The sequence below is a fragment of the Nanorana parkeri genome, unplaced genomic scaffold (genome assembly GCF_000935625.1).
Source record: "Nanorana parkeri isolate BGI_ZX_2015 unplaced genomic scaffold, ASM93562v1 scaffold368, whole genome shotgun sequence".
NCBI classification, from domain to species: domain Eukaryota; kingdom Metazoa; phylum Chordata; class Amphibia; order Anura; family Dicroglossidae; genus Nanorana; species Nanorana parkeri.
The window spans coordinates 1,179,373-1,207,172 of record NW_017306636.1 but is presented as its reverse complement, the minus strand read 5'-3'; the positions used below and the strand labels follow the sequence as shown (position 1 = coordinate 1,207,172).

Genomic DNA, 27,800 nt, shown 5'->3' with positions numbered 1-27,800 from the left:
AAATTTTAAAAATCCCGCAGCGCCAGTACAGCAGGGGTTTAGCTGCCTCATTTCCCACCCTCGGCTTATATTCGGGTCAATACTTTTTCCCAGTTTTTTTTTGGTAAAATTAGGTACCTCGGCTTATATTCGGGACGGCTTATACTCGAGTATATACGGTATTCTATTATTGTTAGTTGATGCAAAGGGCAAGATCTTTGGCTACCTCCAGCCAGCAAATAGAAGCATGCTCTAAATAGAAATGGCAGCGCAGGGAGAGCTCTACCGTGAATGTCCACATATCCATTTTTAGGCAAAGTTAGGCAAAATATCCATTGTTTATTTTCTTCTGTAGCAAAAGACTTTGCAAAACAGAAGGTATTTTCTTATCATCACTTACATTACTAATCTAAAAATAGGGGTTTAGTTTTCACTTGAAGTGCATGTCAGAGCAAAGAAAAAAAATATGCAGTACATATCTGCAAAGTATGCACATTTCCTGCATTGTATTCCTTTAAATACCTACAAGTATAGAAAAATATCTGATCTGCCGGAAATGCACTCAGCTTCAAACTCCTGTTGAGGGCTGAAAATCCACAGCATTTTTGTGGACGGAGTTTTGTCACCAAACTACTCAGACCCACTTACTCTCCAAACTTCACAACATACATGCTAATCATTCTATAGTCCCAAGACAGGAACGAAGAAGGATAATTTACACTCATTGAGACAACACAGGAAGTGAGTGAGTAGTAGACACAGGACAGCTCTGACTTTATGGCATGACCAACTGGATTTTCTTTTACCTAACAGATATAACAAAATGTTTTCAATTATATATTTAACAGACCAAAATGAGGCAAATAAGAGGCATTAATTGTTAGGGTTTACATACACTTAAAGGACAGTGAGAGGGGCCGTGCAAATCCTTCCTTTATGCCCCTGGGTCAACTGTGCAAAGAAAACTGTTGGAGTACTGCACATACTTCTAACTGCATATAGCTTGTCAGGTGTATTCGCCATAATCAGGGCAGTGTGTGGAAATCATGGTTTCCATGCAGTAGGGCCTAGGAAGCAATCATATATAATAACTGGGGGATGTTATGGTTCCTTTAAGACTACACCACCATGGGGGGCGTGGCTTGTCGGCACATGTGAGCGGAAGCACATTACGGATCTCCGGCGCTCAATCCTGCTCATCCTCCTATACCGCTCGTTTCTGCACCCCCTAACTACATTAACCGATATCGCTCTCACCCGGGAGTCCTGCTTTGCCTGCCAGCGGGACCTCTACAAGTCAAAATGACAAAGACCGGTGCTGCGGCCTTGGAAGCAGGCTCACGCTTGCAAGATGGCGGCGGCGCCAGATCGCAGACACCCCGCAAGACTAAGATGGATAACGCTAAGGAGGTGGCCTCGAGGCTGGAGAAATTTGCCAGGGGTACTGCAAAAGGTCAGTCTCGCTTATATAAAGCTGGGGATGAAGACGGTTGTTCCGCGCTACCGGCCCACCGTGCAGAGGACGACTCTGTCACCTCTGATATTGAGGAAGACCCTGTGAGTCCCCCTCCAGCTCCATCCAAGACACCCAAGTCTCCCAAGACCCCCATTACATCCTCTGACCCCACTCTTAAGGATGTCTTTGCGGCAGTCCAGCTGTGCAATACATCCCTCTCATCCCTGACGAAACAAGTTCATGGCATGAGGGCGGACATTTCATTCCTCCGCCATGATCTCCAAAAGGTCAGGGGGAAGACCAAAGTGCTAGAACATCGGGTGGGGGATCTAGAGGACCTTACGACCCCACTCCAGGCTGACCTAAAACTGGAACTGCAACGCTCCTCTGAGGGTCTCTTGAAAACTGAGGACATTGAGAATCGACTCAGGCGTAACAATGTCAGGGCGGTTGGTATCCCAGAGCGAGCAGAGGGCTCAGACCCCACAGCGTTTGCAGAGAAATGGCTACTAAACACCATTGGGAGATCATTCCTTTCCCCCATGTTCCTAGTGGAACGCACCCACAGGGTCCCCACACATCCACTACCGCCGGGTGCCCCTCCGCGTCCCATGCTGATCCGCATATTGAACTATAGAGACCATCCTGCGCAGAGCTAGTGAGCTGGGGGATCTCTCCATCGACGGCTCCAGGATCATGCTCTTCCCAGACTTCTCGCAAGAAGTCCAGAAACGCAGAGCAAAGTTTCAGGAGGTGAAACGTCGCCCACAGCAATTGAAGTATCCATATGCTATGCTCTACCCTGCCAAGCTCCGAGTAGTTGCGGGCAACGACACAGTCTTCTTTGACACCCCGCATGCTGTCTCTACATGGTTGGATCGGAAATCGCCATCTCGTCCAGGATCCTGATCCGGTTCGCAGGCAGATGTTATACAAGAGGTCCTGCTTTATTTCTTTTGGATCTGCCCGGTTGGTGGGCCTGCATAGAGCACGGGGGGATGCATATCTCCTGCGGAGCAACGCCGGAGCCTACGTGTTCAACACCACTCTTTTTTTCCCTAGTCTTTATGCTGCTAGAAAAGGAGACGTACCATCTTTCTCCCCTATCTACCTACCGGCTACGGAGGTAGATTCAGATGTCTCTAGCCCCTGGGAATTCTCCTAAGTGGAGACTGTTTGGTCCACTTGGACCCCTCGTTTTAAGCCATGCTGCCCCCTGGTCTGTGGGGACAAGATCCGGACCCTGTTTACCTGTTTGTTTCCTTCTTTGTTTTTGTTTTTTTACCTCAGTCATTTTGGTACCGCTGTTGTTTTCCCACCCTATCATCTACACGCTATGAGCCTTCTTGCCAACGTGCTAAGACGACTAACTGTTATCGCATGTATATACTCAAGGACTATACGTTGCTATTGATGTGGATGCTCGCCTCGCTGTGGGCTGTGTGTCCGCCTATTCCCCTCCAGCTCCATCCAAGACACCCAAGTCTCCCAAGACCCCCATTACATCCTCTGACCCCACTCTTAAGGATGTCTTTGCGGCAGTCCAGCTGTGCAATACATCCCTCTCATCCCTGACGAAACAAGTTCATGGCATGAGGGCGGACATTTCATTCCTCCGCCATGATCTCCAAAAGGTCAGGGGGAAGACCAAAGTGCTAGAACATCGGGTGGGGGATCTAGAGGACCTTACGACCCCACTCCAGGCTGACCTAAAACTGGAACTGCAACGCTCCTCTGAGGGTCTCTTGAAAACTGAGGACATTGAGAATCGACTCAGGCGTAACAATGTCAGGGCGGTTGGTATCCCAGAGCGAGCAGAGGGCTCAGACCCCACAGCGTTTGCAGAGAAATGGCTACTAAACACCATTGGGAGATCATTCCTTTCCCCCATGTTCCTAGTGGAACGCACCCACAGGGTCCCCACACATCCACTACCGCCGGGTGCCCCTCCGCGTCCCATGCTGATCCGCATATTGAACTATAGAGACCATCCTGCGCAGAGCTAGTGAGCTGGGGGATCTCTCCATCGACGGCTCCAGGATCATGCTCTTCCCAGACTTCTCGCAAGAAGTCCAGAAACGCAGAGCAAAGTTTCAGGAGGTGAAACGTCGCCCACAGCAATTGAAGTATCCATATGCTATGCTCTACCCTGCCAAGCTCCGAGTAGTTGCGGGCAACGACACAGTCTTCTTTGACACCCCGCATGCTGTCTCTACATGGTTGGATCGGAAATCGCCATCTCGTCCAGGATCCTGATCCGGTTCGCAGGCAGATGTTATACAAGAGGTCCTGCTTTATTTCTTTTGGATCTGCCCGGTTGGTGGGCCTGCATAGAGCACGGGGGGATGCATATCTCCTGCGGAGCAACGCCGGAGCCTACGTGTTCAACACCACTCTTTTTTTCCCTAGTCTTTATGCTGCTAGAAAAGGAGACGTACCATCTTTCTCCCCTATCTACCTACCGGCTACGGAGGTAGATTCAGATGTCTCTAGCCCCTGGGAATTCTCCTAAGTGGAGACTGTTTGGTCCACTTGGACCCCTCGTTTTAAGCCATGCTGCCCCCTGGTCTGTGGGGACAAGATCCGGACCCTGTTTACCTGTTTGTTTCCTTCTTTGTTTTTGTTTTTTTACCTCAGTCATTTTGGTACCGCTGTTGTTTTCCCACCCTATCATCTACACGCTATGAGCCTTCTTGCCAACGTGCTAAGACGACTAACTGTTATCGCATGTATATACTCAAGGACTATACGTTGCTATTGATGTGGATGCTCGCCTCGCTGTGGGCTGTGTGTCCGCCTATATTCTACTATAGACATGGGGATACGTAAACTAGCAGTCTTCTCATGGAATGTGCGTGGCCTGGGTGACAGGACCAAGAGACAAGCTGTCCTCTCGTCTATCTTGTCGCACAGGCAATCCATAGTGTGCCTTCAGGAGACTCACACCACCGGGGAGACGGTGGGCCTCCTGAGGCGCAAATCCTATCCTGTGGTATTTCACTCATGGTACTCGTCCTATGCTAGAGGGGTGTCAATCCTGCTACATGAAAGTGTTGACTGCTTGCAGTCTCGCATAGACCCCCATGGTCGATATATCTTTCTGCACTGTACTTTATTCGGTTTGGAATGTGTGATTGCTAAGGGATAATGGCAAACTGCCGAAGGTACGTAAACTGCGGGGCTTTGTCTCCTGGAGGAGGGAGGGAATATACCTGCTATCCCAGATATATGATGCAGGCACTCTATGCTCCTTTCAGCAGCTTCAATCTAGCTTTAATTTACAGACGACTTTATCAATATCTCCAGTTAAGACACGCCCTATCTACACACCCTGGGACTGGTCCTATACATATATCCAAAATTCCACTCCTGGACCACATTGCTATAGCTACAATTACCAAAGACGTGGTCTCTCTGCTGTACTCACACCCACATACTCTCACACTTTTCGAGCAAATACCCCCTTCGATGTAGAGAGGCCTGGGAGAAAGATCTGGGGGCCCTTACGGAGGAGGAATGGGAGAGTGCCATGGCTTCCGTTGGTGCATCGTCTCTGTCCACCTCACACAGACTAACTCAGCTTTTCATGCTGCATAGAACATATCGCACCCCCGAGTTTCTCTTTAGAATCGGAGTAAGAACAGATTCTAAGTGCCCCAAGTGTGGCATTGAGCCTGGCTCCCTTATACACCTCCTATGGCGTTGCCCCAAATTAGTGAGATACTGGACTAAAGTGGTCCGCTATATTAACTCTACCTTCATGATCCAACTCCCCTGCTCTCCACTAGCATGCCTCTTAGGTTTATTTGACACCTCCACATGGGAGGTTAACACGGAGGTGGCTGTATCTAGGGCTTTATTCGCAGCAAGGAGGATCATTGCCCTCCAGTGGATGTCCCCCGCTGCACCGACGGTGGGGGCATGGATGGTAGAGTTGGATCGCCTCATAACCCTGGAGAAAATCACATATCAACACAGGGCTAAGCTCACAAAATTTTACAGTATTTGGGACAGGTGGCTGAACAGGCAGGTGTCACAAGATAATGCCCATTAGTTGCATCAGTTAGGGTGTGGGGTGCAGGGATGAAAGGGAGGAAGCGTGGTGGAGGAGAGGGTGGAGGTTGGGAGAGGAGAGGGAAGCCCTGCCGTCTGTTAACTGTAACAGAGTTTTTTTAACAGAGTGTAAAGTACAACCGGGATGGAGGTCCTGAAGAAGTGCAGTATATTTATATTTCAAAGTGTTTTATGTACCAGTGCTGGGTATGAGACATATCCTTTTCTGTGTCCCCCCTCTCCCTCCCCCCCCCCTGAAACATGTGTGTGTACTCCTAAACCGGTCACATGGCTAATGTTATTTTTTCTCGTGTTACCGCTCTGTATGTTGCAGAGCAGCATGTATACTGTATTATGGTTATGTACGTTTAAGAAAATCAATAAAAATTATCTGATTTAAAAAAAAAGACTACACCACCATAACATGTCCTAATTTACCTAGTTAATATAGCAATATATTTTATTTTATGAGGACATAGTATAGCAAATAGTGCAACTGCATGTTATAGTTATTTTTGGGCATGAAGGGCAATGGAACAAGTTTACATTAAAAGCCTATTAACTGCCCATACTGAACTTCCCTTCACTCCCCAGCAGCCTGGGAGTGGCTGCCTCGGGAGGGAGGAGAGCATCTGTAAGTTATGGCTTAAAGCTTACACAGCGTTGAGGACTCTCTTCCCACCCCCAAAGGTGTTGGATACCAAGTACTACTGCTATCACATGGGAAGGAAAGTGAGCGAGTCACATGCTACCCCATATCTCAATCCGTATCTTTCTTCACTCCCAGTGGCAAGGGAGTGAAGGAAGGTATGTGCTCCTGGGAAAGCTAGCTTTCAATAAAGGGAACATGCTGCTTTGCCCTGCATGGGCAACACTGGTTCACTTTAAAGAAGAGCATAGTAACTTTGTATTTTGCTTTCCTAGAAGAAGTTTTGCTGTTAAAAATAATATTCGCACTTTCATTATTATATGCAAGTAAAATACCTTTATAAAGATAAATTTACAACTGAAAGATCACAAGAAAACATTATGATAACTGAATGCGTGGTATTAAATGAAAAAAATGTCTTTGGTAAATGGATATGCCTGGAAGTGATGAAGATAACCTGCTGTCTATGCAACATGAATGACAAGAAGGTAACATTTTCTAGTATATACAGTATTTTCACACCAGGATACTAAATGTATGTATGCGATCAAAAGTCTCATGATGAGTGTGAAAAAATATGAGAATTATTGCCTTCTCTAATTGGCATAAGGATACCAAAATTGTCAACATGTATCATCGTATTCATTTAAATGATAAACATTTAATTAAACAGGTATATTCAAACACAAACTAAAAAAACGTGCAAACTGCAGTAACCCCTTATCAACTACACAGCTTTCTGATTACTACAAAATAGTAACTCAGAATAGTTGTTATAGGTTGCCTTCTGCTTTATGGAATAGGCCCTAAAAACAGAAAATAAAGAACCATCAAACCTAGGTAGCAATACTTATCAGAACAAAGCATAACTGTGACAAATTTCTGGCACTGGAAGGTTTGAAAGATATGAAGGCACCCTATCCTTAGCCTGCATCCTGAACATGCATAGAACTTGTATGGTAAACATTAAGTCACACAAAATGATGATAGGAGAAAGTAGTAAGTCTTAAAAGAGAAGTAAAGCCAAACCTATTTTTGATCAAACAAGTAAATTTACTAATGTAACCCTGTGACCCAAAGTCAGCATATAGCGGGATTCTACTGCACGGGCATTGCCAGCACACCAATGGCACACTAATGTAGTCAAAGACTGGTTGCCATGGGCATGACTACAAGGTAAGTATGCATATGGGGAAGGGGGCTAGAGTAGCATAGACCTAGTGGAGTGGGAGGGGGGAATGTGCGCCCTTTCTTTAAAAATGCACTTATACTTTAAGTTATGAAATACGTTTCACTTCAAAATGTATTGGTGCACTTTATAGAGGAAATCAGTTTCTCTTGGTTAAATTATAGGCCATGTTGGGAAACAGTATTACTCTTTCAGTCTGCAGAGAATACCAAAAACTGAAAAAAATTAAATTTCCGAGTTACACAAAAATTATTTTTTAAATCACCAGCAATGGAACAAGCAACGTGGGAAGCAACAGAACAAGCAACATGTTTTTCGGCTCTTTTTTTTTTGCAGCAATGGAATTCTTATTGCTTGGACGTTTATGAATATGATTCATACCGGCGACTAAACTTTTGTTGATTAGATATAAATTAAACACTCTCTGAAGCATTACTTGTACAACACTGCACTTCAGGAATTAGTATAGTGCTATCATAATGATGAGCAAAATGCAGTTAAAGAGAGACTGGCAAACCAGTATAAATCTTAGAAATATAAATCTTCCCTTTAGGAACATTGAAAGGACAGCCAAGGTGTTAGTAAGTACAGTTTCTAACACCATCAAAAGGCACATGGAAACAGGAGAAAACATTTGAAAGGAACAGGACTAGCAGACCCAAAGCCTAAACAGAATCAGAAAACAAGTTTTTAAGAGTTAACAGTTAATGGGTATAGGTGCCAGTGATCGAAGAAGCAAGTCTAATTTTACAACTGCTAAAGTGCCATGATAAGAAAAAGATGCTTGCCTGGGCTAGGTACCACCACCAGTGGACTACTGAAGACTGGAAGAATGTCTTAATGCCTGCATATGAAATCTTCAGTTCATAATGCAGGGTTTCAGTACTGAGACAATGGAAAGGATGGTTCCTTAATGTGTGATAACAACTATCAAACATGGACGATGAGGCATGATGGTCTAGGGCTCTGGATGCAGACTAGGCAGCTTACACAGAGTGACTGGCAACCAGAACCAACAGGCTACCACAGCATTTTTCAGCACCCTAAAAAAACACCAGGTCTATACCAAGTTGGACATTACAATTTGTTAAACAAATCTATGACATGAATTAAGTTTTAACATCAGTTGTTTAGTACATTGAGATATTAAACTGCATAAATTAAAAAAAATTAATAAAATGAAGGTGTTTCAAAATATTTAACAGGTAGTGACATACTAGCATCCTATATGTGTGCAGTTGAAAACCTTCTCCCTTGAAATCTTGGAAATGATACTCACTCATCTTAAAAATAACTAAAAATAAAGGGAAAAAGGCTGCAAACATTCTGATTTATTAGTCACAGCTTCTCACCCAGCTGATTGCTTGACTCTCCCCCACTATCAGTATATGTACACTGCATTACAACTACATCATTTTGAGAAGCAATGGAGACCTAATTGGCTCAAAGTGAAGACATTGACTGCCCCAGTCTGATTGCTTCTGGGAATTACAGAGGACTAATGTAAAGAAAGATTCAGGGATTTATTTAGTCCACTGCACTTGAAATGCAGTTCATGTTTTTTTTTTTTTTGTTTGTTTTTTTTAAATATGTATTTTATTACACATTTTCAAATGGACAGTTGTATTTTCTTTCTAACATATGAGTAAGCCATTTCTCTGCATATGATGTTTTGTCAAGCTTCACTAACCAATATAAGTGAAGGAAACTTCTCGATCAGGTTGAATAAACACGGGTGAAACAAGTGAGTGAAATATTCAAGAGATAACTACATCCATAGTTAATTTATAACTCAGTCAATGAAACAGCTGACATGAAATCACAAGGGAGAAATCAGAAGTGATTCATTTATTTCTGGTGTGAACTTCATATCGCATCCCAGAAACCAGTATTCATCTCTATCAACACTGTCTAACTAAATGCATTCAAGTGGATTTTAGGCAGATGTTAATTTTATATATCTGTTAAAGCAACAATATTTGTCAGTATTAAAACCTCACTGGCAAATTTTAGCTGTGAGCAGAAGGTAAAAAGGTGACATGGTATAATGGAGGATCAAAAATAACAAAGTCTCATCCCAGGGTATGTCATAGCTCAGATTACTTTCTTTAGAAAAAATAATTGAAGGGACACATTAACATGACAAGATTATTCAGCCTTAAAACAGCTTTGAGGTTCCATGTCAGCGCTGTCCTACTCAAGTGACATCTAGACTTCTGTTGTAAAATCAGCTGAATACTAATAGGTGTCTAGTCACTTAAGATGTTAATCATCTGTAAGTATTATGTGATACTAAATACAAAATAAATGTATCCATTTGGTACTGCACTTTATGAGATTACTAATGTTCAGTAAATGGCATCGTATCTGCTTTTGCTATTTTAAAAGGCATGTGGTATAGAAAATGCAATTGCAGTAAAATGGGTGGAGATTGGAGAGTAGACTAAGAAAAAAAAAAAAGACTAGAAAACTGTGAGAAGAAAATAGGCAAAAATAAGAGGAGACTTAAGAGAAAACATTAGTATGTGTATGCACAAGGAAGGAAAGTGCTCTGGGCTGATATGTAGGACACGCCAATAAATCAAGTTACAAGAGCCCAGTATAAGATTTAACATTTAAAAATCTAAGCACACTATAGCTTTTAAATCACAAATGCATGAATACATAATTTTATATATTTAGTGATTTAGATCCCTGTCCCTGGCTCATTTGAGGTCTAAAATGGGAAGGTCATCACCTTGACAAGCTGCAGAATATGCATAAGGCTTTCCACTGATGTAAATGTAGCGCAAGTGGAATCTGTTCCAAGAAGAGTTAGCCTGTGTCAATAGTTTTAGTTTGCTTCAAACGGGTTTTGCATTCCCATATAAATCTACTGGTATGCAAAACCCACTTGAAGCAAGTCAAATGCATGCCAGAAAGAGGGCAACTGCAGATCAAATGTACCTGTTAATTATTTCTGAATGATTTCTCACACAAGTCCAAAGTGGATTGACATAGACTCTTACTGTGTGCAGCTGTATAATGCATTTCAGCAGGAGTGTCGCTATACTTTTAGTTGCCCGAGGCTGGTGCACGGTACCTCTGGCTCAGTCTGGCATCCCGCCCAGCACCTAGCAACAAATGACCTCAGTGAGCTTGGTGGGACGCTGGACAGAGTGTCAAAGGTTGCCAAGACCGCTTAGCAACCTGGGACGTTCTGGCCAGAAAGCGTGACCCATGGAGTTGCCGCTTGATGCAACTGCAGGGACGGCCATGCATTTTAGGTAAGCATGTTCAATTACATGGTGGAGGGCATGGGGCCCCAAGGAGGAGAAATCCTCTAAAGTTGACTTATCCTTTGTAACTGCAAACACATAAAATGTGTTTCTTGACAACAATTTCCATCAAAAGATGCAGTGGTGTGGAGAGGTAACTGGATCAACTCATTTTATTTACACATTTAAACTTCAGTGTTTGTAAGATCGGATTATGCTTTATCCTTAGTGAGCATGGTGAGATATCTTCTAAAGGATTAACTTTTTTTTACTGTGAATGGTAAACTGTGAGTTTGCTCTGAATGCTAATAATGTCCCTGCCCCGTAAAGTTCATTATTCTCTGTCAGGTATGTTGAGTTATAGACACTAATGTCATAAGTAACACGACAATGAAGATGAAAAACTTAGAGCAATCAACCAATGTGGCAGCAGTGTGACACATTTCACTTGTAAATTTACACACAAGCCCTTAGGGTCTGATGTACTGTAAACATGTTTTGTGTATGACAGGTATCATTTCAGCAATATCTGCTTACCTCTTTCAGGATCCTTTCATTGAAGAATTGCTGCAGCTTCTCGTTACAGTAGTTAATGCAGAATTGTTCAAAACTGTTGTGTTCAAAGTATTCTGAAAATACAGAAGATCAGAACAATTAGATTCATACAATCCCCTCTTCATTTAGTAAAAGTATTCCAAAAGGCTTTGACTGTTGACACACTGGTTGTTGCTTAATTAGCAGCACATACTGTATATAGATGCATTAAAATGGGAAAATAAAAAATTACTCTCAGTAGGTCTTTGGAAGGAAGAGTTTGGTTTCCACAATGTGATTGGACAGTACTACCCTTCATCTCTCCATTCCCCTGGACAGAATTTATACTAACCTAGAACTACAACTAGATTCCTCCTCTTCCCTTTGACTGTGATGTACTAACTACATTATGTGAGTCTCTATAGGTCCTCTATCACTTTTAGTGTCACAGCTACAAGGCAGTGGAGGACCTGTGCTAATCAAACTACAAGAAAGGTTTTTCTTAAATGATATAAGAGAAAAGATAACTTGGAAATAAAACAGTCAAAATTCAGGCGAAGGAGGGAAAAATAAACCAATGCAATCAATAACAAAGAAAGAGATAAATGAGGAAAAGGCAAAATAATATTAGACAAGGAATGGGAACTGGAAGTTAATGCATGTGGGAAAACAAGAGAACTACAAACAAGAGAAACGAAGTACAGAGCTGCACTCAGGGGACATCATGGAAGAACACAGGCTAAGGCATGTAATAGATTTTGGACAGAAAAATTGATTTAATGGAGTGTTTTATCCACGGGGCAGGGTACTTTTAACTCTAAATTCTGGCTAAAAAAACAAAAAACAGACACAATAAACTGACCTTCAATTTGTAATATAAAAGCACATGTTTCACCAACTTTAGATAGAACAAGATTGCACAAGTGTAAAGAGACACTGTTCAATTGTTCCCTTGACCACAATGTCTTACTCTCTTTTCATTATTACAGCTTCTGGCTTGTATCAAGTGCCAGAGTTGTATAAACTGTTTAACTACATGAAAGAAAGAAACAGCACTTTCTCCTCGTGGTATACCATTTATTAAAACAGAGTGCATAAATCAGACGTCCATTCTACGCACATGTTCAGTCCAGATAACATCAGGAAACAATCCCATATTAAATAACCCAAGTATGGAACAAAGAAGATGAAGAGACCCTTCAGCATGGGATGGTGGACAATAGTTACTGCATTTCAAGGGATAGACCACCTTCTTCAGAGCTTACTGGAAGGCTGGGTTCACACCTAGGCGTATCGAATATGCGCGTTTGTCGCACGTTTCGCGACGCGCATTTTTACCGCGATTCGCGGTAAAAAAACGCGCCTTTCCGAGGGCTACTTGGCTTGATCCCAATGGAAACGCGCGACAAAAACGCCCCAAAGAAGCTCCTGTACTTCTTTGGGCGTAGGACGTTTTGTAGCGCGTTCATACGGCCTGTAAATACGCCCAGGTGTGAACCATACCCATAGGAAATAATGGGATGTGTTTTCGGTGTTTGAGCGTTTTGCTCATGTGGGAAAACAAGAGAACTACAAACAAGAGAAACGAAGTACAGAGCTGCACTCAGGGGACATCATGGAAGAACACAGGCTAAGGCATGTAATAGATTTTGGACAGAAAAATTGATTTAATGGAGTGTTTTATCCACGGGGCAGGGTACTTTTAACTCTAAATTCTGGCTAAAAAAACAAAAAACAGACACAATAAACTGACCTTCAATTTGTAATATAAAAGCACATGTTTCACCAACTTTAGATAGAACAAGATTGCACAAGTGTAAAGAGACACTGTTCAATTGTTCCCTTGACCACAATGTCTTACTCTCTTTTCATTATTACAGCTTCTGGCTTGTATCAAGTGCCAGAGTTGTATAAACTGTTTAACTACATGAAAGAAAGAAACAGCACTTTCTCCTCGTGGTATACCATTTATTAAAACAGAGTGCATAAATCAGACGTCCATTCTACGCACATGTTCAGTCCAGATAACATCAGGAAACAATCCCATATTAAATAACCCAAGTATGGAACAAAGAAGATGAAGAGACCCTTCAGCATGGGATGGTGGACAATAGTTACTGCATTTCAAGGGATAGACCACCTTCTTCAGAGCTTACTGGAAGGCTGGGTTCACACCTAGGCGTATCGAATATGCGCGTTTGTCGCACGTTTCGCGACGCGCATTTTTACCGCGATTCGCGGTAAAAAAACGCGCCTTTCCGAGGGCTACTTGGCTTGATCCCAATGGAAACGCGCGACAAAAACGCCCCAAAGAAGCTCCTGTACTTCTTTGGGCGTAGGACGTTTTGTAGCGCGTTCATACGGCCTGTAAATACGCCCAGGTGTGAACCATACCCATAGGAAATAATGGGATGTGTTTTCGGTGTTTGAGCGTTTTGCAGAGCGTTCGAACACGCTACAAAACGCCCAGGTGTGAACTAGGCCTTATACATTAAGCTCTGCAAAAGGGAGTCTAACCCTTGAAATGCTTTAGCAATTGTCTATGATCACATGCTGAAGGGTCTCTTCAAATTCTTTGTTCTGTATTACAGTTCTTTGTTTTGTATTACAGTTGACTCTGAAGAAGGGAGTCTAACCCTTGATAAAGCAGTATTTATTGCACTTTTTAAAAAGATACAATTAAATACTCAAAGGAACTTTTAACAGAGCAAAGAGGAGCAAATAAGAGAAGTGCATTGATAGGGTTTAGGTACACTTTATCATTTTAACAATAAGGTTTATTTAATAATATATAACACATACATAGTATAACATAACATAATTATTGAAATGCAATCAGCATTTGGGAATACCACACTATACGGTTTGGGCTGAAGATTTGTATCTGTAGTGTATTTGATAGTGATGTGTACAACAGGCTAAAGATCTTGTGTAATAGGACAAAATGGCCAGTGTCTGTCTAATTTGATAAGTATGATCTATACACTTTTCAAAGCATAATATATAACACATAAATAGTATAACATACCAATATTTATTTAAATGCAATCAGCATTTGGGAATACAATACTATATGGTTTTGGAGTGCCTGTCTAATGTGATTAGTACGATGTATACACTTTTGAAAGCATCAGGTTACGTTTAGCCCATACGTTTCTATATTGGTACAAGGATGAAGTAGACTTTGAATTATCTATATGAAATTGTTTCATATTTACTTACTGATTAATCACTTTGAATGTTCATGCAATTACATATAAATGGGTGTAAGGTTCTGTAAGCTCCAAGCCCACTAGGCTGACTAAATGCCATCAGGGGCTGTCAGTGCAACTGCATTCATTTCTATGATGAATGGAGGTTAATGCAGGGCAAATCGCATGGCAGTACAGATCTGCACATCAGCAGCCCAAAAGGACAATCATTTTGGCAGATGAAGCTAGTCTGGATTTCTATTTACTTGTGGTTTGAGAGGATGATCTTTACTACATAGGAATCGGAGATTAAACAGAACTGCCTCTGCACCTGAAATGTAAAGTCTGATCCATGCCCAGCGTCTAAGAAGCATAGATGTGTTACTGGCTGGAATATATCAAAGCAGAGCACGGATAACACAAACGTAATGTCGCTTGGGATGCTTGAAATGTCACAAATCAGCAGCTCAAATATAGTCAGCAAAAAGACTTTAGCTTAGCAATAATTAAGCAGCACAAATAAAAAGGCTTGTATAAACAAAGAATAGCATATTAGGCACCCAAAATCTAATATTACGTGCAAAACCAAGTTAGTCTCCCAATTGTGCACTGTAAATTATATTGAAAGAAAATTATAAATGGGCAGCAGATACACTGCTGAAGACACGTAACCAGAAAAAAAAATCTGTTTTAGCAATTTTACAAAGGCAGACAAAATTAACTTGATTGCTGCTGAGCATGTGTTTTTTAAATAAAAAGCCATATAAATAAAAACGTAACTATGTGGTTTACTTACCAAAGCCAGCAATATCTAAAACGCCAATGAAGAAAGAAGACCTCTCAAATGGGAAACATTGGTTTACTCGGTTAACCACATGATCAAAAAGTCGGCTGTATACCGCTTTTGCCAGCGCATCCCGGGCATTATTTGCTTGCTCCACTTTCAGAGGCACCCTGAAAACACAGACAGTATGAGCATTAGTCATTTTCTCAAAATTCTTTATTCATGAACAAAAGGGCAAGACACAGAAAACTGGAATATACAAGCTATACGGCAGAGAATTATACAATATATACAGACCCATCGAACAGATAAAACCATCAAAGATAGAACAGTATTGGAAACTTCTATTATCTTCCCAGGTCTGACCACGTATTTTCCCCTAAACCCTTAAGGCATTTTGAATATTTAAAACTGAAGAATTAACACATAGAATAGAACAAACTGAAGGAGATCTTCCACCAAATCTAGTGGACAACCCCAAACACATTGAAACCATAAGAAAACAGAAGAAAAAAGGAACATACACCACTACATATAACAAAGAATAGACAAAGATTAGGGAAGGGTAATACACACACATATCCCTGTCTACAGGAAGCCCCAGACTCACCAGCTCAGAGCCCATACAGCATTCCAGGCTCAGGTCAGGTAATATCAAGTAGCGACCTGCATCAACATCAAACACTCACTCCTGACACACTTGAGAGAACACAGATGAATCCCAGAACAGAGACCACATGGCCCAAGTAGTTATGAATTTGTTCTAAGACCCACGTAGCGAGGAGGTCAGGTCTTTCATCAGTTTAATCTCCTCCACCCACTGCGCTCACATCTTCACAGAAGGTGGTCAGGTCTGCTTCCAAAGAGCTGGGACACAGGCCCTCACCGCATTCAGCAGGTGAATCAGCAAAGAGCAGCTATAGCGTTTTCGTGAGATTGAGGCCAGGTGGAGGAGAAATACAGAGGGGGTAAAAGGTAGGGTAAGTCCTGTAATCTCCTGTATCAAGGCTGCAATTCGGGACCAGAATAGCTTAACCTTTGGGTATTGCCAGAAAATGTGCAGCAGGGATCCTACCTCCTTCCCACCACGCCAGCACACTTCATGCACAGAAGGATACATAGCATAAAGGACCGTGGGGACTCTATACCATCTGGTCAACAGTTTATAACCTGCTTCCTGGTATTTATTGGACACAGATGACTTAAGAGCAAAGTACAACATGCAATCCACCTGCGAGGGACTGAAATCCACATCCAGGTCTGACGCCCACTGTCTGACAAAGTAAGGAGGAGGAAGGTCTGGAGGGTTACGTAAACATTCAACCAAGCGAGCCAGCATATGTCTCAACGGTTCTGCCGTCACACACATTTTCTCAAAGTAGTCATTTATCCACAAAAATAAATTTAAATTAAATGCAAAAGTGGAAAGAAAAAAAACAAAAACAAAAGGAGAAAGCCTCCTACCAAAACGGTCAGTGCTAGAGAAGAGACATTAAAAACCAATGCTGGCACTATTTTACATCTAGAACTGAAGCCAAAACATTTTTTTCGTTTTGGATAGAGTAAGATTGGGTTATTTTGTAATCTGTGTCCTATTGAGGAGATTCCCCTTCACTTCCTGTCCAATAGCTACAGAGGGGAGAAAATCCCTGGTGTTCAGCAGGGTCACCAGAACTAATGTCCGCATTGGAAGATTTCTCATTTATCTCTGTTTTAAAGACAATCCAAAATGTGGTCAGTGATAACTGTCACCAGGACAAAAATAGTGTGTATATCTCTTAAACAGGGACACAGACAGCAAAAAAAAACCAAAAAAAAAACAGACCTTTATTCTAATCCCTCTCCATTCCAAAAGTTAAAAAGAAAAAAATGTTTTACTTCAATTGCACTTTAATCACTTAAAAAACATATTTAACAACATTTCACAGAATACCATTAACTCCAATCCCTCACCCAAGGGCAGCAAAGCGGGGCAAATAGTGTTCCAGTTTGGTTCTTTTAGTTTGTTGGAGGGAACTCACATAAACTGGGGACATCGTGCAAAATCTGTGCATGCAGTGCATCTTGTGATAATCAAGATTAAAACTCAAGATTTAGACCCAAGCACTACAAGGCTAAAGTGCTAAATGCTAATCTCTGCTGTGCTGTTAACTAATGTAAACAAAAGCACATTGCTTCAAAAAAAATTCAAAGTTGAAATAACACTTTATTTATTAAACATAAAACGCACATTCAAAACGAGGTTAAAAACATATCCAACAACCTGAAATTCCCTTTTGTGCAAACAATATTTAAGCTGGGATCCAATGAACCTCTACAAACAGCTGCACCAACAGTTGCCTCTCAGATTGTACTTGGTATACTTGGTTATAATATACAGTATAACATCTGTCAGCCTTCCAAGAAATGTACTCACGGTTCCTGCTAAATGTTCAGCAAATATACTGTTTGATAATATCCATCAAGAGTGTCCCAAGTCTCTGTGAACACCCCTGTTGGGAACACTAGTGCTATCCAAAGATTCCTCTGTCCATAGATTAAGCCTGCTCTCCAGCCAACCAGGCTCTGACACGTCCCTCCTTTATTCCATTCCTCAAGCTCACAAAGTCAAGCAAGCATAGTTCACAGACAAGGGGACATTCGGGATGTTGTACTGTATATGCGGTTTCAATCATGTTTCTAATGTGTATTTTTTGCTTACTAAATAAAATGATATTTTTTTTAAAGAATATGTTTTTATTGGATTATAACAAAAATAACAGTACATAGAAATTACTGGTAGTAATGAACAGAGAACGGTAAGTGAGATGGGATAAAACCCTCAGCAGCCAGCTGCAAGTCACCACGGCAAATAAAATGTTATTTTAACTGTTACTCCAACCAACTTGGGTAGTGATACATTGTAGAACAAAATATATTTAATGTGACACTAAACTCAAGTTAAAACTTAAAAACGCATTCAAGTTCCTTAACTATTACCAAAAAAATGTTTCTTATGTGTACATTACTCAGGTGTAGATCCGCAAATAATTTCTGAATTCACGCTGACACTGTCTTTCCTTCTGGAGGGTGGCTACTTTTGTTCCCCATGGTCCCTGTCTGTGTATGTTGTAGAGTAGGCACCACGCCAAGCTCGCTCTTGTGATGGAATACAATCTCACGTTTAGTTAGCTAATTTGTACTGAAGTCCATCATGGGAGTGAGCTTGGAGTTCCAGAAGGAAGGACAGTGTCGGCATGAATTCAGAAATCATTTGAGGATCTACAGCTGAGTGATACACAAATAAGATTAATTTTTGTTAATAAGGTAGTTGAATACATTTTTAAGATTTAACTCCTGAGGTCAGTGACACTTTAAAGTAGATTGAGGTGTGATTCAAAATAAGTTTGCCAACAGACTAAGCCTGTTACCTGACTGATATTTTACAGACCTGGCCAGAAACATAGGAATTTTTACCAATGTTGTTAATAGATAAGCTGGTATTTTTTTTCCTAGAAAGGGGAGCTGCATTACCTTAGAGTCATGACTGTCTTTGAAGGCTTACACTTGATGCAGTTTACTAGCACTTACCATGGCTTGCCGACTTTTGATATTACTTATTCTGATACAATGTATATACACTGAGTGTATATACACACTCACACATATACAGTCCACACTCAATGGCCACTTTATTAGGTACACCTTACTAGTACCAGGTTGGACCCCCTTTTGGGATAGACATGGTCAGCAACAATACTTATGTAGGCTGTGGCATTTAAAAGATGACCAATAGGTACCAAGAGGCTGAACGTGTGCCAAGAAAATATCACCCACACCATTACCACTAGCCTGAACTGTTTATACAAGGCAGGAAGGCTCTATGCTTTCATGCCAAATTCTGACAAGACCATTTGAATGTAGCAGCGGAAATTGAGACTCATCAGACCAGGGAACATTTTTCCAATCTTCTATTGTACAATTTTCATGAGCTCTTGCAAAGTGTAGCTTCCGTTTCCTGTTCTTAGCTGATAGAAGTGGCACCCGGTGTGGTCTTCTGCTGCTGTAGCCCATCTGCTTCAAGGTTCGATGTGTTGTGCATTCAGAGATCCTATTCTGTTGAATTACTGTTGCCTTTCTATCAACTTGAGCCAGTCTAGCCATTCTCCTCTGACATCTGGCATCAACAAGGCATTTTTGCCTAGAGAACTGCGACTCACTGGATATTTTCTCTTTTTAAGACCATTTTCTGCAAACCCTACAGATGGTTATGCATGAAAATCCCAGTAGATCAGCAGTTTCTAAAATACTCAGACCAGTCCGTATAGCACGAACAATCATGTAACTTTCAAAGTCCCTTTTCTTCCCCATTCTGATGTTCAGTTTGAACTTCAGCAGATCACCTGACCATGTCTACATGCCTAAATGCATTGCTGCCATGTGATTGGCTGATTAGATATTTGCTATAATGAGTAGTCAAACAGGTGTACCTAATAAAGTGGCCAGTGAGTGTGTATCTCTTTTACTAAAATACCATCACTGGTTTTTAAAACCGCCAAATTATGGGATACTTATATGCAACATAACATGTTTGCTGTACAGACTATTACAGCACTAAACTTTTAGATGTAATAGCTTTCCGACTCATCTTTTTACATATGAGCAAATTGAAACAGCAAAAGTGGTTTACAGATGTTTGAAACAGATGTCAAAATGTAATCCAGGCACAAAATCGAAAAATGGTTACACATGCTTTTTTTCTGCAAGCAATAGAAGTATATACAGATTGAAGGTTTTGATTTACAAATAGTTCCTTGTCCCAATATTAAAACCACCCATAAGCATGCACACTAGGATATAAAAGAGATGTTGACTCCATGACTGAGAACTGTTCTTTCCTGAACGTGTCAGCTTATGTATTACCCAATCTATTGAATTATTGGGTTGCTCACATTTACAGTATATCGCAAACAGTATTAACTTGTAAACTGCCAACTTAGCAAGGCCCAAAAAAGTAAAATATATTGAATACTTTACCAGGCTAGTAATCAAATCATATTTCTGTCATTAACACATATAACATTCAGTCTTGTTGCAAGTCTAAAGGGCCACCTTTCACAGTTCTATGGTATTTTGTTATTTCTATACAAGAACAAGTACATTGGAAGCCTTTAGCTCCACAAGTGTTAAGCTCCTCTCTGTAGGTTAAACATGATCCAACTCCCATTATGACCATTCCTGTTAAGGGACTTGCTGACTGGCACGGATGCCTGAAGACAGTCAAATCAAGCCTGCACATCCAATCACTCTCTAATACCCACGGTGGCTTTCCTCTCTTGTGAACAACAGACTATTCCTTCAAAATACAGTTTGATTAATAGGCTTTTCGACAAAAGTTCAGTCGGCTAAGATTTCTGGTACCCAATATTAGGATGGTTTCCTGATCCTAAAAATGTAATTGGGCTGCTGAAATCCAACATATACTTTATGAGTACAGTATCTTCAAATGTAAAATGATCCAATACCCAAATAATCATCTGTTTACCGGACATACACATAATACTGTGTGTGCATGAGAACATAATACAAATTTTATTGTAGCACTAGTAGTACAAGTCCCGTTATTCAGCTATCCCCATTGAAAAGAGAGAATAGTGGATTAAAAACTCAGAGTATCCAGATTGCTAATGCTGCTGGTCTTCCAATACAAACATTAACATGCCATACAAAGTGTGACTGAACCAGATGCAGGATTGATGGATTCATGGACTGTGCAAAGATATCTTGAGGCAGCAATATCATATGTTCGTTTACCTTTCACTGATCAAATGTAGCTGGCGTTTGTACACAGCATGGCAGGCCAACAAATGCAGTCTACATAAAAACATCAACATCACTGACATCAATCGATAGGAAAAAAATTAATAATTATGCCCATTAAATGAATTAATTTCCCCATGCTGTGGCAAGCTATTAACATCCCGTGATCTATAGATGTGTGGGAATATATTAATGCATTTCTTCACACCAAAGGGACAACTTAACTTCAAATATTCAACTTCCAGGACTGTACACATATAACAGAGTTTAGTTTATTGCCTGGAGCAACTCAAAATGTCTTTGGCACTCACAGTTTCCAGTGAGATTGGTGTTCGAAAAAATAAATCTACAAATGCTAAAGACTTGGCTTAGTATTTCTGTATACAATAGCAAAAAAATCACTTTCTCAAGCATTCAAAAAGCAGAAGTCAATCAGATAATAAGAACACTCACAGCAATTAAAACCAAAGTGGTTCAGGTGAATTTTTATGTATTTTGTAATCCTCCTAGTTAATGTTTTATCTTTCAGTACACATATACATCTTTATTTTACTAATAAACATTATTTGGGGTTGTAATAACAGTCAGATTTGGCCCCTACAGACAATTCAGAATGCCCCTGCCGCAAGTGATGGGGCGATTTTTAAGCACGTTTGGGCGAACTCAGGTGAACTGTGTTCGCACCAAGCCCCAGCTCATCACTAGCAGAGAGCACTGCGTGTGCAGGTCAAGTGTTAAGATATAATTTCAGGCTTGTGCACACTAGCTTTTGTTCAAGTAAGAACTGCATTTCTTCTTGCTTTTTCCCATATAAGTCAAAGTGACAAAGTGAGCAGTTTGCAGCAGTTTAGGAGGTCAGACACAGGCAAGAAGCACCTGTAAAGGAACTCGGAAGACTCTTAGGGCCCGATCACACATATAAAAGGTGACATGTAGCGCACCGTATCAAACACAGGTCACCAAGGACATAGAGAACGTGCTGCATTTTATCGCAGCACACTGCATGCCACCTCAGGTCTCCACATCGCAGCACAGCACACCGCAGACCTGAATTGAGTGTACACATTGTACACTCATCATAAAGTTTAAAAAAATACAAATAGTGTCAGCTCCTGCAGTGTGCAACGCACACTACTGAAGCTGTCACAATGCACAAGCCCATCCGCTTAAATGCATTGTTTTAGGGGTTGGACTAGTGTGAACCATCTACACACGGCATTCTAAGTTTGCACTCTTCTAACAGGAAAAAAAGAGACCCTTTCCTTTAACCCCTTGGTAACCAAGGCTTTTTTTCATTTTTTGTGTACATGTTATACAGTAATCCATATTTTAAGCCTGAAAATTACTTAAAACCCCCAAACATTATATATTTTCTGAAAGCCAAGACCATATAGAATAAAATGGTGGCATGTGCAAATTGTTATATTGCGCGATATTGGCGCAACTCCTTATCAAACCCCAAAAGTTAATGATAAATGCACTTAAATGCCTCAAAACACAATACAATACACTTTTTTTCATAAAATATAAAAGATGAGGTTACAATGAGTAAATAGATACCTAACACGCCGAGATAAAAAATTGTGTGCGTCCGTGAAACCTCGACAAAATTTAGTACCCCAAAACGTCCATAGACAATACTTTAAAAGCCCCTACAGGTCATCAGTTTAGAGATACGGGTAAATATTGCCACTAGAATTATTGCTCTCATGCCAACGTGTGCACCGATATCCAACATGTGTAGCGCAATCGTCGTTGTTATGCGTAGGCGCACCCGACACGTGTTTATGTGAAGATGCGCGTGCTCGCGGGGGTGTTTTAAAAAGTTTTTACATTATTTGTACATTGTATTTACGAACAGAAACTAAAAACAAGCTCAGTCATGAAGGGGTTAATATTAATTTTAAAAACAGTTGTTGTTTTTTTTAACTTGAATTGCTATCACATGGGGGGGGCTTACAAGCCCCCCATGCGATAGCATATTGGCAGTGACAGGTACTCTTTAAGGTGATACTGAGGGTTCAAAAGACCCCTAGTGTCACCTTTACACCTAAAATAAGCAATTGAAGTGCAGACACCAGTGCAGCCGGTCCCAGGCCTGTAGGAGGGGCAGTGGAGCCCGGGAAACATGGCGGGGGTGTCGGATGGGGGGGCATTTAGCGCCCCGTGGAAGCAATCTGGTGGCAGCTTTGCCGCCAGAATCACTTCTACTGTAAAGCCGACTTTACAAGTTTAAACAGAGTCCCGGCAGCTTTTGCCGCAGAGAGTCTGTTTAAACGGGCCCGATGCCAGTGACGTACTGTGGACGTCATTGGTCATTAAGGGATTAAAGCGGTTATTATTAGTCCTCTTCAGTCCACTTTTGGACACATTTTTTTTATTATTTAATTATACTACAGAAACAGTAATCAATGTCTGTATGTCATTAGTACTTGCTATGGAGGTGTGCATGTCCACGTGAGGGCTAATTGTGTTAACCTTTTCATCTGGGGTTTATGTCACCGGATATTAGTGAAATCCTTTGGGGAAAAATGACAGAGTAACTGATCAGGTTGTGGTTTTGTTATGCTCACAAGGGAAACTCACATCAATATTGAGGACATTGATCTGTGGATCAGAACGGTTCTGTTTCATGAGTGCAGGAGAACTAGTTCTAACAACCAACCTTAGTAAACAATCTTTTGTTCAGGTGTAAAGTTTATAATCCATCATTTAAAAAAGGTAAAACAGGACAGACAAACTTAGCAATGCATGAATTAACTTACTTTTAATTTACTGACCCAACACACTATGAAGCTATCTGTACAGTCCATTGGATGAGAAAAGTTATATTAGTATTTATTATAGTGGTGTCCCCCATTTCATCAGTCAACTCAGAACTTATTTAACCATAGCCAACCTTAGTGTGTTTCATTTGATTTGTTCAGCTTATTTGCTCCTGTTCTATTTAATGCTACTGGCCTCTTAAATCCCATAATCCTCTTAGAAAGCTAATTTCCAACAGTGACAAAACTTCAACAGCCTCCATACTATAAGAAGTAAAAGACAGTTAATGGCTGTTTTCGTGTGATTTACATCTTTAATGTCACTCAACTTATCTTGCTTGTATAAAGCAATAATTCAGTACAAAAATAAAATGATGAACAAGTAGAAAAAAAGACGCATGCCAAATACTCTAGGTGACGTAAGGTGGCCATACAAACGTCAATTTTATTATCAGATAAAGCTTCTTTGAACCTCACTGCCAATAATCAGGTTGTGTATTGGCTGAAGCCAACTCCATTATCCAAAAGTAATTTGCTCAAATGAGCAGAGCAGAAAATAATAACATTGTCCATATAAATGTCAAGTCACTCCAATTGTTCTTTACATGTCCCGGACTTTCAACTAGGTTACCAATTATTGACATTTGTCCAATCTAGCGATACTCATATAAAGCCAATTATGTAAAAGATCTAGCTAGCTACGCTCTGTTAGGACAGGTGGCTTGAATTTTCAGTGTCTGGGGTGTATTTATAAAGCAGTAAATGTAACATTCACAAAATATTTATTGCAGGTTTTTCCTGGTGCATGTTTTAAAGTACAGCGGCTGATTAGCCTATAGTGAATGCATGGTGAATGTCACATTCACTGCTTTATAAATATGACCCTAAGTTACAAATACTGCCATATTTATGGCAGATAGTGAAACATGTGTGTTTAATTTCTATACCCATTTCAAGTGGTCACAATTGTAAGCTTAGAAGGTGCTAATGTATACATTTCCACCCAGCATATAGCCCTATCTGCCCTCAATTGTCATGGATGTGCTCTTGAAAAAGCCTTTTGCAGGGCTGTAGAATGAATGAGGAAGAAGAATCCTGCTGATGTCCCTGTGATGGAGATCCAGAGCAGTGGCCAGATCCCATGTATGTGACAATGCAAAAGTAGAGGGCTGCAACAACTAATCGATTATGAAAATAGTTGGCAACTATTCTCATTATCGATTAGTTGGGGGGGAGGGAAGGTCAGAAAAGGGAGGGGGACAGGGGGAGGGAGAGATACTTTTTTTATGCAACTAACAGATCAAAAATATAATCGGGCAACTGATCGTTTATGAAAATAATCGTTAGCTACAGCTCAGCTACAGCTGTGGATACTTGTGAAGATTGCAGATGGGAATTATAGGATACAGAAAGCTAGGGTGAACTGTGTGCCTGACAGCAAAGCACATTCTGGAAAAAAATCTGAACTCAGCCAAGAGTTATCAGCTGTTTGATTGGGGTGTAGAAGCCTCATTTAATCTACTGACTTCTGCTAACAATAAAGTTGTACTTCTCTGGAGGAGATGGCATGGAATCACTTTCTGTGCTATGCTGCGCTTGAACTACGCTATATTAATTTCCTTTTATGATAGCATTCCCTTATGTGAAATCTTTGCTTCCTCCCTTTATTACAGCATGAGAGGCTATATTGCGGTGATGGGTTTTGCCACTGATTTACTACTTTTATTTTTTAAATTGCACCTGCCTTTGAACCTTATAGGTATAGATTGCTGGATGAACAATTGTATTAGACATGGATGTTAGATTGTGAACTTTTTGTGGTCTCAAACTTCAGACACAAGTCTAGCTACATTTCTATCAGCTGGTCTGGTTGCACCTTATGATTATTATCTACTGAATAATTTTGAATTTTACAATACATCTGAAGTAAATGGTCAGACCTTAAATGTGAACTCCAGACTGATATAAAGGAGACAAATATATTCATCTCTGTAATCATAAATACATAATTTATGGTATTTTTTTTTTATGCAAACAGTGTAATTACCTAACACTCTCTTGCAGTCCTTGTACAGCATAAGTCAGACTGTGAAAGGGAAAAGCAGCACAGAGAAGCCAATCAGTTGTGCTGCAGTACAAGGATCATGCTGATAGGAGAAGAGAGTGACACTGAGATGAGCTAACCAGTCTGCTGCTTTCCTTTTCACTGTCTGGTCATATTCTGGGGAAGGACAAGACTTAAGTGTTACTGAACTGTAGCAAAAAAAAAATCAGGTCCCCTTCCCTGTGAGACAAGGCTGTGCAGTGTGAAATAGCGGTGTAAATCTCAGGGACTGGATGGAAATACAAATCCTTTGGCAGATAAACTAGCTCCCATATTTGTATTTTAACACTGAATTAGGATGTTTGCATGAAGTTCAGCTTTAAGGAATGGTGGATTTGTATATTTGACTGCCGCAACAAAGTGTTGTGTTCTTTGCCTTTAATAGTCAAGCTCATTGGTGCTTGGAGTCCTCATGGCTTTCATACACACTTGGAAAAATTCCAACAGTTTACTGGGAATACTGTAGCCCTGTTGTATGGAACTGAATGGGCACTATAAAACATAGAATCACAGAGCTTATCTTTAATTTCTATAGACAATATTTCTAAATGAAGAAATCATGTGTTAAGGGGTTGCATTTGGTACATGTTGTAGTATGTGTAATTAAAACGGATTAATTTCGCAAAAGCATCTGACACTGCACATACTCAAGATATCTAAGGATACTGATTTGCTTAAATGAAAAGTCATTGATCGCTGTGTTTCTTATTTGTTCTCATCATTTAGTCAATGAATAATCACTTAACTTCCTACTTCTTGAATTAAATTTTAAGTAGAATTACTTTCATGAGGGATTTGTTTGTACTCCAAGGTTCAGGAGGTGATTATGGATTTTCAACTCCCTGACACTAAATACGGCCCTAAAACATTTGTATTCCATAACTAAATAATGACTTGCTTTCTGAGGTGCATATAAAAACTATACTGCACAAAACACTTAATTAAAATGAAAAAAGAAATGATTTCACAGGAGACGTCTCATAATGACTCTTGATCTTATAATTTAGGCAAGATAAAGCCAAACTCAAAAATAAAATGAATGTAATTGTGTATAAAAAAGGCCGCTTCTACAAAAAACTGATATTTCAGTTTTTGTAGATGCAGACTTGAACCCCCTGATATAATTTGTTTTCTTTAGAGATTCGATTGATGAGATCTCTACACAATTGCTATGTCGTATATGAGAGAGTCCCACTCTCCTTGCTAGTTTTTATTTCTATGAACAACTGGAGATGCTGGAAAACACATGGTAGATAGGAAAGGTGAAAGGAGGGGTTTGTGTTTCTGCCTGGAGATCCGACTGATTGAAATCACCCTAATTGGTATTGCATAGTTGCTTGTTTAGTCCAATCCGTAACCAGACAGTAACCTTTCAAAAATAGTGGGACCAAGACCCCTACTCACGGCATGTCGCTCAAGGAACCTCAAAGATAGTCTAGTCAGCTCTGAATATAAACCTAGTTCATCAACACAATCACCTCTGGGTATAAAAAGACCCAGAGGTATGTATCCCTGTAGGTGTTGTCAGATCTGTCCCTATATAGATAAAACCAATACCTTTAGAAACTCTGAGGGCACTAAGTTCTTCAATATAGAAAGTTTTATCAATTGCAATTCAAGTAAGGTTATATACCAAATGGAATGTCCGTGTCAGAAATTCTACGTGGGCAAGACTAAAAGACAACTAAAAATAAGAATAGGGGAGCACCTGAATGATATTAAGAAGAGAGACACAGATAGCCCCCTAGCCCTACACTTCTCAAAATATCACAAAGGGGTCCCTGATTGTCTTAAAATTAAGGCCATTTATGCATTAAACCTTTCCCCCCGTAGAGGAGATTTCGATAAGATTCTTCTGCAACGGGAAAAGATGTGGATCTATAAATTAAATACAATGTCACCTATAGGTCTAAATAATGAATGCAATCTTAATGTCTTTTTATAAGATATATTTACTTCAACTCAATGCCTTAATAGACCCACATCTTTTCCTACGACCAACATACACTCAGTTAACCTGTTTGGGCTTGTCATAAACTA

General features: G+C 40.5%; 1 protein-coding gene across 1 annotated transcript in view; it reads right to left on the bottom strand.

The window, feature by feature from the left end:
* The window catches only part of MYO6 (myosin VI), a 185,491-nt gene that overhangs the window by 91,539 nt on the left and 66,152 nt on the right, over positions 1–27,800 (bottom strand). The window contains exons 14-15 of the mRNA XM_018558907.1: positions 15,105–15,262; positions 11,121–11,212 (exon numbers count right to left, since the gene is read on the bottom strand). Of these exons, the coding sequence (XP_018414409.1) occupies positions 11,121–11,212; positions 15,105–15,262 (250 nt within the window). The remainder of the gene's footprint in view (positions 1–11,120; positions 11,213–15,104; positions 15,263–27,800) is intronic.